Source organism: Antechinus flavipes, chromosome 1 (genome assembly GCF_016432865.1).
Source record: "Antechinus flavipes isolate AdamAnt ecotype Samford, QLD, Australia chromosome 1, AdamAnt_v2, whole genome shotgun sequence".
NCBI classification, from domain to species: Eukaryota; Metazoa; Chordata; class Mammalia; order Dasyuromorphia; family Dasyuridae; genus Antechinus; species Antechinus flavipes.
In genome coordinates, this window is record NC_067398.1 from 262,847,588 (window position 1) to 262,861,399 (window position 13,812).

Consider the following 13,812-nt stretch of genomic DNA (forward strand, 5'->3'; position numbering starts at 1 on the left):
TCAGTATAGATAAGATTTGGTTAGCTGGAAAAGAGGTGAATGGTCTTTCCAGGAAAGAATTTGGAGACATAGGGAGATCACTATCCTGGCACAGAGAGTTTACATTACAAAATATATTTACATCTGAGTTGATAACTCAGGTGGCCTAAAATATGACATTTTGATTGGTTAAGCTCAAGCTGTATACTGAAAATTATTTCTACTTTTTTCAATAACCAACATTAGTAATTCACCAACTACATCTGTCTCAATTTCAAACATTACACTATAAAGTCTGTTACCTATGCTCCATAAGATATTTCTCCATAAGGAATACAATTCAGTGGTTCCAATTCTTTTTTCCCCCTTCTCCAGGAGACTCAGTAAGATATATTCTACTCAGAGGTTACTTTTATTTTACTAACATATCTTTGCCCAACTGCTTCTTTCTAAGAACCCAAACCTGCCAGTTTGGTCTCCAATCCCATAAAACTCAGCAAATCATTTTATTTTGGATCCTAGTAATAGTATCTTACTGTTTTAATATTTTTGCTGATGCTAAGGCCATCAAAAAATGCATCACCACTGGTTATGGTTTCATCCCCAGTCAACATTTTGAATGTGGTGGTTTTTCCAGCTCCATTGAAACCAAGTAGCCCAAAGCATTCTCCTTTCATGACGGCAAAAGAAATCCTGTCCACTGCCAGGATGGGTATCCATCGATAATATACCTGAGAAAACCCAGAGAATACAACACTGAAAAAACAATAATTACAAATCAAGGACAGCAACTACAGACTAGTGTATAACAAACATTTCCATTTTCAAAGGTACATACAAAATTTTTTTTCTTTTTCTTTTTTCCTTTTTTTTTTTTTTTTTTTTTTTGAATAGGCTAGTTCCCTATGTAAAAAATTACAGATGCAGGTTTCAAAAATCTACATTGGCATGTATCTTTGATCTCCTACTTAATAGAGCCCAGGACAACTTTAAACACTGAATAGTTTTACCTTCATGAGGTCTCTAAGAATCAGAGGACTCTCCATGCTTTTTATTGTTTCTAAAGGATACTCCCGAATTTTCTTCTTTTCATTGGCCACATCAATATCCTCTGGTGGCTGTGAAGCTGCATTCATTGTCTGTGACTACATTCCAAAGACAGAAAATGAAGATGTGAATATCTTTTAGGCATCTTGGCCAAAGTTAGCTGTTGGGGAACAGTTGTAGGAAAGGGCTGGGAGACATATACAAAGATGCTAACATAGATTGCTAATCCTTCAAACACCTTAACTTCTTAGTTCCTCAATCTACTTATTCCCCATAACCTATTTTTCCACACACATTGACCACCAGCATACTCTCCTTCCTTCCTCAATGAATTTGATGCCTAGAAACTTGATACTCCCCTTAAACTTTCTAACTCAGTTTCTCATTACTTATTTTTCTACCCACTTTTTCGACATATGGAGGTGTTCATACTTTTAACCATACTATCACTCATAAGCATTCTACCTCCATGTCTCTAAACTCTAAAATTCCTGTATCTGATCATAATCTTTTATTATTCTGTTTTCCAGTTTATTCTCACCCTGGATCCAATCTGTCTATTCTCTAAGTTCTTTCTTACATTTTCAAGAACTATACTTTCTGGGCTTATACCCCAAAGAGATACTAAAGAAGGGAAAGGGACCTGTATGTGCCAAAATGTTTGTGGCAGCCCTGTTTGTAGTAGCTAGAAATTGGAAATTGAATGGATGCCCATCAAATGGAGAATAGCTGGGTAAATTGTGGTATATGAATGTTATGGAATATTATTGTTCTGTAAGAAATGACCAGCAGGATGAATACAAAGAGGCTTGGAGAGACTTACATGAACTGATGCTAAGTGAAATGAGCAGAACCAGGAGATCATTATACATTTCAACAACGATACTGTATGAGGATGTATTCCAATGGAAATGGATTTCTTTGACAAAGAGACCTAACTCAGTTTCAATTGATAAATGATGGACAGAAGCAGCTACACCCAAAGAAAGAACACTGGGAAATGAATGTAAACTATTTGTATTTTTGTTTTTCTTCCCGGGTTATTTTTACCTTCTGAATCCAATTCTCTCTATGCAACAAGAGAACTGTTCGGTTCTGCAAACATATATTGTATCTAGGATATACTGAAACCTGTTTAACATATATAAGACTGTTTGCCATCTAGGGGAAGGGGTGGAAGGAGGGAGGGGAAAAAATCGGAACAGAAGGGAGTGCAAGGGATAATGTTGTAAAAAAAATTACCCTGGAATGGGTTCTGTCAATAAAAAGTTATTATAAAATAAAATTTAAAAAAAAAGTCAAAAAAAAAAAAAGAACTATACTTTCTTTGACTACTCTGATCCCTTAGTGATTCAGTTCAAGTACTCTATTTTTTGTACTTCAATACTCCGCCCCCTTGATCATGTCTTGCTAAATCCAATCTTGGATTATTCTCACTATTCACTCTCTTTGCTACTATTCAAGTAAATGGTATAGGAAAAAATCATAAAGCCATTCTGACTGGAAACATTACATATTTATGCTACATAATCTCAACTGGGTCTTCACTGTAGCAATACAACGTATTGCTACCTAATCAATTCATTATCTTGTGACCCGGAAAACTATTCTAAATCTTTTCATACTTTCTTAAGTTTCTATAGTACATGTTCCTTTCCCTTCTTAAGAGAATCTTGCCTCATGACTTCACTGAAAAAATTGAGGCCCACTTCTAAAATAGAGAATTGACTCAAATTTATAGTAGGTTCAAGCTATCCTCCAATTGATAAGTGGTCAAAGGATATGAACAATTTTCAGATGAAGAAATTGAAACTATTTGTAGCCACATGAAAAAATGCTCCAAATCACTACTGATCAGAGAAATGCAAATTAAGACAACTCTGAGATACTATTACACACCTGTCAGATTGGCTAAGATGACAGGAAAAAAAATATGATGAATGTTGAAGGGGATATGGGAAAACTGGGACACTGATACATTGTTGGTGGAATTGTGCATACATCCAACCATTATGGAGAGTGATTTGGAACTATGCTCAAAAAGTTATCAAACTGTGCATACCCTTTGATCCAGCAGTGTTACTACTGGGCTTATATCCCAAAGAAATCTTAAAGGAGGGAGAGGGACCTACATGTGCAGAAATGTTTGTGGCAGCCCTCTTTGTAGTGGCAAGAAACTGGAAACTGAATGGATGCTCATAAATTGGAGAATGGCTGAATAAGTTATGGTATATGAATGTTATGGAATATTATTGTTCTGTAAGAAATGACCGACAGGATGATTTCAGAGAGGCTTGGAGAGACCTACATGAACTAATGCTAAGTGAAATGATCAGAATCAGGAGATCATTATACACGGCAACAACAAGACTATACGACAATCAATTCTGATGGACATGGCTCTCTTCAACAATGAGATGATTCAAATCAGCTCCATTTGTGCAGTGATGAAGAGAGCCATCTACGCAAAGAAAGAGAATAGTGGGAAAAGAGTGTGAAATACAATATAACATTCTCACTCTCTCTTGTTATTTGCTTGTATTTTTTTTCTTTCTCAGTTTTTCTTTTTCTTCCTTCTTGATCTGATTTTTCTTGCACAGCAAGATAATTGTATAAATATATCTATATCTGTGTATGTATATGTATATATATATATATATATTGGATTTAACATATTTAACATGTATTGGACTACCTGCCATCTAGGGGAGGAGGTGAGGGGAAGGAGGGGAAAATTTGGAACAAAAGATTTTGCAATGGTCAATGTTGGAAAAATTACCCATGCATATGCTTTGTAAATAAAAAGCTTTAATTAAAAAAAAAATTTGAGGCCATTTGTTGAGAGCTCTCTCTTCTCTCTTTCTCACATCACTTAGTTGTCTTTTGCCATTTTTTCCCTTCATTCCTCTCTCACAGAGAAAGATAACTCTCCTCTCCTAAAGCAAACTCTTCTACATGCATCCTGGACATCAATCCATCTTGTCTTTCTTAAGGACTATGCCTTAAACCAAAACTACTCATTGATTGGCCACCAACCAATGTCCCCATTTGGTCTCAGTTTGGGTCCTGATTGACTCAGATTGAATGTAAAAATAATCATTGCTGCTCTGGTCAGAAATTTTGAGGGTCTTCCCCTCCCAGACTGATTGACTTAGATTTTTTTTTTTTTTTTGACTAGGTAAAAGAGGAGAATCTTTGCTTCCTAGCCTTAATCACTGAATGGGTGCTGCCTTAGTCAATCTGAAACTTGTTGAAGACCCTCGCTTAAAAACGCCAAGGTCTTCCATTGCATCCAGGGCCATCTCTAACCGTCTTGATTTTGCCACTGGACCCAGATAGCTCTGTAGCGGAAAGTGAGGCAGGTAACCTTGCCTAGCCCTCCTTCACTTAAGTCCACTTCACTTATATGTCATAGCATTACTTCCCTGATGTCATGCTCCTCTTGAGAATGAAGGATAGACAACAGCAACAGTAGTTTCCCCTTTTTAATCTCCCTGCCCAGCTCTATATCTATTGCCAGCTTCTCTGCTACCTACAAATGTCTACCATGTCTGTCCCATCATTAAAAAACCCTCATCTGATCAAACCACCCCTGCTAATTATCACTGCATATCTCTCTCATTTCTTGAGAAATCCACCTAAATCATAACCTCCAATTCCTTCCCTATCTTGTTCAGTGGTTTTTCAGTCCAACTCTTCCTAACCCTATTTGGATTTTCTTGGCAGAGACAGTGGAGTGATTTTCCACATTATATTTAGATGCGAAAACAAAGGTAAATAGAAATTAAATGACTTGCCCAAAGTCATATAGTTAACTACATGTCTGAGGTTACATTTGAACTTGCAGTTCCCTGACTTCAGGCTCAGCTCCCTATCCACTGCTCCACCTAGCTGTTCAAGAGAGTTCCCAAACCCAGACCAGCTTGTACTGCTGCTGTAGAGATCCAGAAAGAGGCTGCTGCTGGGGTGGGGTTGGTGGAAGAGCCCTGTGATGTAGACACACCCTACCATTTGTCGTGCCTCTTACCCCTTTCTTCCCCCCCATCCCAGCCAGTGGGCCTACAGGTAGGAAGTGAACTTGGAGGGAGAACTGTCTCTAAAACTTAAAAAGAGTGTTTAACTGACAGAAGATGGAGAGAGAGGTGGCAATTCTGGAGGGGCCAGGTGAACTCTTTCGCCGGTCCCAGAAAATCCCGGAGAGAGGGTATAAATCGGGTGCAGGGTGGGTACCCATGTTTGCAACAAGTGAACTGCTACTGCCTGTGGAACAATGAAGGTAATTGGTTCTGAGGGCAGAGGCAGGAAGCTGGATTGGCTGCTGGCCACCTATGTCCCTCCTTGTCCTTCCAGGGTCCGTTCTGGGGCTTCTCTTCCTCTATATAACCTAGCTCATCACCACCTTATTATTCAATAATCATCTCCATGCTGATGATTCTCATATCTATTTATCTAGGCTCCCTTTACCTTCCATCTTCTATCACTAGCTGCCATCAAAGGCACCTTGATCTAGATGTCCTGCAATCATCTCAGAAAGCTTTATCTTTTACTTAGCACTATTTTCTCTTCTAATTGCCTCATGACTGGACTAATAAAATAGCGCTCTTTATGTCCTTACTCCCTCAAGTCTTATCTTGCATCCAGTTGCCAATAAAGATCTTCCTTTGGGAAAAAGCACATCCTCCCTACTCAATAAATTTCAGTGGCTCTTACCTCTAGAATCAAATATAAAATCCTGTTTGGCTTTTGGATTTTTTTTTTTTGAGATAATAAGGGTTAAGTGACTTACCCAGGGTCACATAGCTAGTAACTTTTAAGTGTCTGAGGCCAGATTAGAACTCAGATCCTACTGACTCCAAGACCAGTGGATTGTCCATTGTACCATCTAGCTGCCTGACCTGTTTGACTTTTAAAGTCTTTGGGCCCTTAATACATTTTCAATGTTCTTATAGTTTGCTCTTTTTCTTGTCCAACAGCACTGGCATTCTTAGTCCTCACCCACAATACTCATCTCCTGGCTCCATATCTTTTTGCTGACTATTCTCCTCTTCATGCTTTGAATGCTATCCCTCCTCCTTTTAGCTTCTCTGGCTTCCTTCAAGACTCAGCTCAAATTCCATTAAATTCTGCTGCCTGCCTCATTTTTCCCACGTCCCTCCAACATTTTTACAATAGTTGTTTGCATATTGTTTCCCCCATTAGGATTGACTTCCTTGGAGGCAGAGATTATGTTTTTGCCTTTTAATGTATCCAAATACTTAATATATCTTGCCTATAATAAGAGCTTTATAATTACTTGTTTTTGATACTGTTGATAATGGAAAACTCATAAAAGAGCTTTAAGGAAGATTCCCCACCTTTAGATCTGAGGTTCAAAATAGATTTTGGGCTCCAGATCTGGAAACTGGGTTCATGTTGCTTTGGCCCAAGAATACCTATTCTTTGCTAAAAAAGGAAACTTTATAGGAAATTGAAGGAACACTAATAATTTTTTAAAAATAAAAATAATTAAAGATCAATTAACTCCAATGCTAAATAAACTATTTGAAAAAGTAGGGATTGAAGGAGTCCTACCAAACTCCTTTTATGACACAGACATGGTACTGATACCTAAACCAGGTAGGCTGAAAACAGAGAAAGAAAATTATAGACCAATCTCCCTAATGAATATTGATGCTAAAATCTTAAATAAAATATTAGCAAAAAGATTACAGAAAATCATCCCCAGGATAATATGACCACTATGACCAACACTATGACCAAGTAGGATTTATACCAGGAATGCAGGGCTGGTTCAATATTAGGAAAACTATTAACATAATTGACTATATCAATAACCAACCAAACAAAAACCATATGATCATCTCAATAGATGCAGAAAAAGCATTTGATAAAATCCAACAGCCATTCCTAATAAAAACACTTGAGAGCATAGGAATAAAAGGACTTTTCCTTAAAATAGTCAGGAGCATATATTTAAAACCTTCAGTAAGCATCATATGCAATGGGGAAAAACTGGAACCTTTCCCAGTAAGATCTGGAGTGAAGCAAGGTTGCCCACTATCACCATTATTATTCAATATTGTATTAGAAACACTAGCCTCTGCAATAAGAGTCGAGAAAGAGATTAAAGGAATTAGAGTAGGCAATGAGGAAACCAAACTATCACTCTTTGCAGATGATATGATGGTATACCTAGAGAACCCCAGAGATTCTACTAAAAAGCTATTAGAAATAATTCACAATTTTAGCAAAGTAGCAGGATACAAAATAAATCCCCATAAATCCTCAGCATTTTTATACACCACCAACAAAATCCAAGAGCAAGAGATACAAAGAGAAATTCCATTCAAAATAACTGTTGATAGCATAAAATATTTGGGAATCTATCTACCAAAGGAAAGTCAGGAATTATTTGAGCAAAATTACAAAAAAGTCTCCACACAAATAAAGTCAGACTTAAATAATTGGAAAAATATTAAGTGCTCTTGGATCGGCCGAGCGAATATAATAAAGATGACAATACTCCCTAAACTAATCTATTTATTTAGTGCTATACCAATCAGACTTCCAAGAAAATATTTTAATGATCTAGAAAAAATAACAACAAAATTCATATGGAACAATAAAAAGTCGAGAATCTCAAGGAAATTAATGAAAAAAAAAATCAAATGAAGGTGGCCTAGCTGTACCTGATCTAAAATTATATTATAAAGCAGCAGTCACCAAAACCATTTGGTATTGGCTAAGAAATAGATTAGTTGATCAGTGGAAAAGGTTAGGTTCACAAGACAGAATAGTCAACTATAGCAATCTAGTGTTTGACAAACCCAAAGATTCTAACTTTTGGGATGAGATTTCATTATTTGATAAAAACTGCTGGGATAACTGGAAATTAGTATGGCAGAAATTAGGCAAGGACCCATACTTAACACCATATACCAAGATAAGATCAAAATGGATCCATGATCTAGGCATAAAGAATGAGATTATAAATAAATGAGAGGAACATAGGATAAATCTCTCAGACTTGTGGAGGAGAAAGAAATTTGTGACCAAAGATGAACTAGAGACCATTACTGATCACAAAATAGAAAATTTTGATTATATCAAATTAAAAAGGCTTTGTACAAACAGAACGAATGCAAATAAGATTAGTAGGGAAGCAACAAACTGGGAAAACATCTTTACAATTAAAGGTTCTGATAAAGGCCTCATTTCCAAAATATATAGAGAACTGACTCAAATTTATAAAAAATCAAGCCATTCTCCAATTGATAAATGGTCAAAGGATATGAACAGACAATTTTCAGATGATGAAATTGAAACTATTACCACTCACATGAAAGAGTGTTCCAAATCACTATTGATCAGAGAAATGCAAATTAAGACAACTCTGAGATATCACTACACACCTGTCAGATTGGCTAAGATGACAGGAAAAAATAATGATGAATGTTGGAGGGGATGCGGGAAAACGGGGACACTGATGCATTGTTGGTGGAGTTGTGAATGAATCCAACCATTCTGGAGAGCAATCTGGAATTATGCCCAAAAAGTTATCAAACTGTGCATACCCTTTGATCCAGCAGTGTTTCTATTGGGCTTATACCCCAAAGAGATACTAAAAAAAGGAAAGGGACCTGTATGTGCCAAAATGTTTGTAGCAGCCCTGTTTGTAGTGGCTAGAAACTGGAAAATGAATGGATGCCCATCAATTGGAGAATGGCTGGGTAAATTGTGGTATATGAATGTTATGGAATATTATTGTTCTGTCAGAAATGACCAACAGGATGAATACAGAGAGGCTTGGAGAGACCTACATGGACTGATGCTAAGTGAGATGAGCAGAACCAGGAGATCATTATACACTTCGACAACGATATTGTATGAGGATGTATTCTGATGGAAGTGGATTTCTATGACAAAGAGACCTAACTGAGTTTCAATGGATAAATGATGGACAGAAACAGCTACACCCAAAGAAGGAACACTGGGAAACGAATGTGAACTATTTGCATTTTTGATTTTCTTCCCGAGTTATTTTTACCTTCTGAATCCAATTCTCCCTGTGCAACAGGAGAACTATTTGGTTCTGCAAATATGTATTATATCTAGGATATACTGCAACATATTTAACATATATAGGACTGCTTGCCATCTTGGGGGGGGGTGGAGGGAGGGAGGGGAAAAAACGAAACATAAGCGAGTGCAAGGGATAATGTTGTAAAAAATTACCCTGGCATGTATTCTGTCAATACAAAGTTATTATTAAATAAAATAAAATTTAAAAAAAAATTTAAAAAACTATTAAAAAAATAAAAATAATAAAATGACTGGGAGCTCAGAGTGCGCTAAACTGAAGTAGAAGGAATCTGAAAAAAAAAAAAATCTTCTTTACTGGGCATGGCCCTAGAGCCCCAGTGACTTCCATAATTTAGAATGGGTCTCAAAAGGAAGGTATCTTGCTCAGATCATGGATGAATATGTTTAAATGAATTAATAAACACTGATTAAAAAGTGATTTGGTTTTACAGGCTCTACTGTTATATCATATGCCTTGTGGAATTCAGGGAATGATGGGTAATAAAAGAAAATAGTAAAGTGCATGCAAATGAATGATTATGTTGGTCAAAATGGAGAAGGTCAAGTCTTCTGTGATATCTTCTATTTTTTTCCTTCTTGGGGGACTATAGACCAGGAGCATCTCTTCTCTTAGCCCACTTCCTTCTATATCAAACATGATTCATGTTTGCTTTTCTGGAATGGCATTTTGATGCAAGACATTGAATCAATAAAGATTCTGAGCTCAAAGCTATAAGCAGGAGTATACAATGAAGATCTAAAGCATATACAGACAATTTACAAGTACATAAAATTATACACTGAGATCATTTTTTAATAGGATATGTTTCTCTTAGATCCTTTGTATCTGGAGCCCTCACTGAAGTACCCTTTCACTCAATTGTACTTATATTCTGTACCACACAGATACTTAATTAATACTTAATTACTGACTTGCTTTTTATTGTTTCATGTGGAAGGAGTGCTAGCCATAAGCTTAGGGAGAGATGGTTGTTTGTTCCTGAATATATTAACTTCTTCCGAGTCTCAGTTTCTTCACCTGTAAAACTTTACTATCTACTTGATAAGGTTGTCACGAAAGTGCTTTTTAAGCCTTAAAGTGCTATGAAAGAATTTTTTAAATAATCTTCTTCCAAAAGATTATCTCAAGCTCTGTTAGGTTACAATGGCTGTTCTTCAAGGACTGGTACTAAGGTTTTTGTTTATTTCTCCATATTTCCCACATTAACTAATAGGCACTTAGAATTTATTAGTTTCTAAATACTTTTTGCCCAGTCATTTGTCCCTCTTACTTTCCCATGCTAGGTTTATACCATAATGGTCCATTATACTATCATCTTGGATCTCTAAGAAATCTGCATTATTGTTTTACAACTTCTTGGTTTCTATTTATAATCCAGGAGGAACTATCCTTGAGCAGAAGATCTTCCTGGTTCCCTTATTTCTGTCCCCAATCCAAATAAAGTCTTACTTCTAGTCACATACCTGAGCAGCAGGTATTTTCCAGTTTCCAGATTCTATTGAACTATTACTCTTTTTCTGATTTCTGTTTTCCCCTTGGAAGCCTATGTTTCCTTTTAGTTTATTACTTACTGAAACCCCTAAACGTATCTGTGGCATTTATCATTTACTTATAACAATGAACAATTTGTTATCATTAATGTAGCCTGAACAGCAGTACCCAGATACAGTGACCAGTTGAGGTAAATTTGTAGAGGCTCATAAAGTTCTTTACCAGGAAATGAAATCTGTCAGTCATAGAAACAAAGGCCATCTAGCAAGATAGAGAAAGGCTATGATTGTATTAAAGGAGGGAGTACCCATAATGATCACATCATGGATCATGGAAGTAAAAAGCTGAGCAGTAGAAGTTTAAAGTCATTCTTCTCATATTCTTCCTCTCTCCCACGCTTCTCTCCCCCACCAAAAAATAGAACATTAGATGTTGTATTACTATGACACAAAAATTCAGATGTTTATAGAGTTATATAAGGCAAAAGTCATTTAACAAATCCACAAACTAGAATAAAGCCAAAGAAACTAATCTAGAGAATGAGAGTTAAATGATAGAAAATTATCAAATTAATTTATATACATTTTATTTCAAATTGTGAATATTATTTGTTATAAGTATCATGTCTGTTTTGAAGCATAAAAATGTTGGATGTAAATGGAAAAAAGATTTTTTGTATGTTTCAGAAGTAGTATGATATGGCAGAAAGGTCAATGGATTTGGAATTAGAGGACCTAGGTTCAATTCTCATCTTGGCTACTTATTTTATCTCAATACCTTCATCTGAAAAATGATGGACTAAGTAGTTGCTAAGGTCCCTGCTCTGCTCTAAAGAAATGATTTTATGATACTATAAAGTTTCATAGTTATATTTTGATTACTTACAGAAACCCTGAATTGCTAGGATATGTATAGATCTTTTCTTCCACTTGATAGCAGTTAATGCATACCATACAGGAGCCAGTATAATGGGAGCAAAAAATTCCATGTTCTATGAGAAGTCTTACAGAAAATGTTACGTTGCTAAATCAAATGCTTAGTCATTTACCTTATGCCACTTTGTATAGAATCGAAAAAATATACAGCGGCTCAATGTATTTCTCAATTTCCAGAGTAGGCTCTCCAGAAGAAAAAGTATGAGAAGGAAAATGAAGCCTGATATAGCCATTGAGGCAATATATTTTCCAATACCATGACCTTCCCATGAATAAATATTCTTCTCATATTCAATACCTGAGGATAACAGAAAAAGATATATTCATTACAGGATGATCTGATTTCTTTCTTCTTTATCTACTATTTGGAGAGCTTCTCTTATCACAAATGTTTCCTTTAATTTTTAAAAGTTATAATGATCCTGTAATAAGAGCTGTATAAAATGAAGAAGGTTAGATAGTATTTAGCATAATAATCTAAGAAAGGAAAAAATGTCAAGAATACATTTAATAAAATGATAGTATGACAGAGTGGTAAATGTGCTAGTCTTGGAAAGTGGATATGTATTTTTATTCTATGTTGGTACAAATTTTAAAATGCAACATAAATGTGAATTTTGATAATTTTTTTTGCTATGGTATTATATATTTATAAGACTAAAGTAAACGATTAAGTTAATGTAATTGATATAATTTTACATATTCAAATCTAATTTTCAGTTTTTCTCTTTGATTACATTATGAGTTATCAATATTGACAGTTTTCTCTAATGGTATGTAAACTTAATCCTCATATATCTTTCTTACTGCACACAGATACAGTTACACAATTTTTTTTTTCAAAGGAAGAAAAATCCTGGATCTTAATAGTTAATATCTGGGGTTTCTGGCTGAGTTATAGATAGATCCTGTTCCTTTAGAGAGAAAGTTAATTCCTTTCTAATGTCTGTGATGCTTGCCCCAACTTCCCTTGGCTCCCTAGCTATCAAGTTAGGCCTTATGCCTTCCATTATGAGAGTTAAAATGTACAAGATAAAGCTGCTGTCTCACTGACTTTGTCTTCTGTGGAAACCTCTAAGTCCCATAAAATAGTTATAAAAAGACTGAGATATGTGATTATATATTCACTCTTTCGTATGAGAAAAATGACAAGGCACCATTTATATAATTTCCAAGTCTGTTCAAGGATCAGGTAAGGAAAAAAAAATTGTTAAGACACAGCTTACGAAAAGAGTGAAAAGCTTTGAAAGGGAGAAGAGCCTTTGGGGGTCTGTGTGAGAGAGAATAGTACTATTAAAGTAGAAAAGGGCCACTAAACTGTACATAAAGATCTCTGTAGGTCACATATTAACTTAGTTTTTAAAAAGTAATGTTACATATATTTTATGGTATGTCTACTTATTTTGCTAAATATTTCCCAATTATAATCTGGCTTGGGCAACAGTAGTATTGCTGCCAGCTGCCTGACATCTCTGTATTAGAATATAATTTAAGACATTTTAGATATATGTAAGTATCTCCATATTTACATACATTTGCTGGTTAATTGAAGTAAGGGAATAGAATGCCACTGTTTGGGGTAGAGTGAAGATAAATTTCTTAATAATTCTTATAACTTTCTAGGTAGGTTAGCCTTTGCTTCCCTCAAAATGCAAAACAGTTGGCATTTCTGAGTAATCACATGCATCTGATAGCTATTAGCCACCTTCATTAAGTAGGTAGCATAAAGAAGCAACAGAAGCCAAATGTTCTCTGGGGTCATAACACTACTGCTAGAACTCCTTGTTTAACTTAATGATATTCTTCTTGATGCCTCTGAACCCCCAGTTCATTTTTATCTCAGGTTTTTTGCTTCTTTCTCAGGCCTCTTCAAGTCAGGGTTTCTGACCTTGATTAGTCAGTCTCTGTGCCTGGATCCATGTTTTTGGTGCTCCAAAGGCATCCAGACTATAGTGATCATTTCTTGATCTGATACTTCTCTCATTGCTTTTACCACAATGACTAGTCTTTTCTGAACTCTAGAGTCTAACCAAAGAGCCCTTCTTGCGGTTTCTTGTATGGGCTTTTACAATTCTAGCTTTGGCTAGACTTCATGTTTAGAATGCATTCCTTCTTAAAATCCCTTTTTTCTTTCTAAACTTAGCTCAAACTCTTCATTTTATATAAAGTCTTTCTTGATTTACTAGTTCTTAGTGCCACTTTCTCTCAAAATTAACCTATATTGCATTTTATATAGTATTTAACACATAGTATATG

The 13,812-nt window shown here is 35.6% G+C and overlaps 1 protein-coding gene across 1 annotated transcript in view; it reads right to left on the reverse strand.

Moving 5' to 3' along the window:
• LOC127564608 (phospholipid-transporting ATPase ABCA3-like) overlaps positions 1–13,812 on the reverse strand; it is a 152,823-nt gene that overhangs the window by 13,110 nt on the left and 125,901 nt on the right. Inside the window, exons 23-25 of the mRNA XM_052001283.1 lie at positions 11,670–11,854; positions 990–1,124; positions 516–710 (exon numbers count right to left, since the gene is read on the reverse strand). Coding sequence (XP_051857243.1) covers positions 516–710; positions 990–1,124; positions 11,670–11,854 — 515 coding nt within the window. The remainder of the gene's footprint in view (positions 1–515; positions 711–989; positions 1,125–11,669; positions 11,855–13,812) is intronic.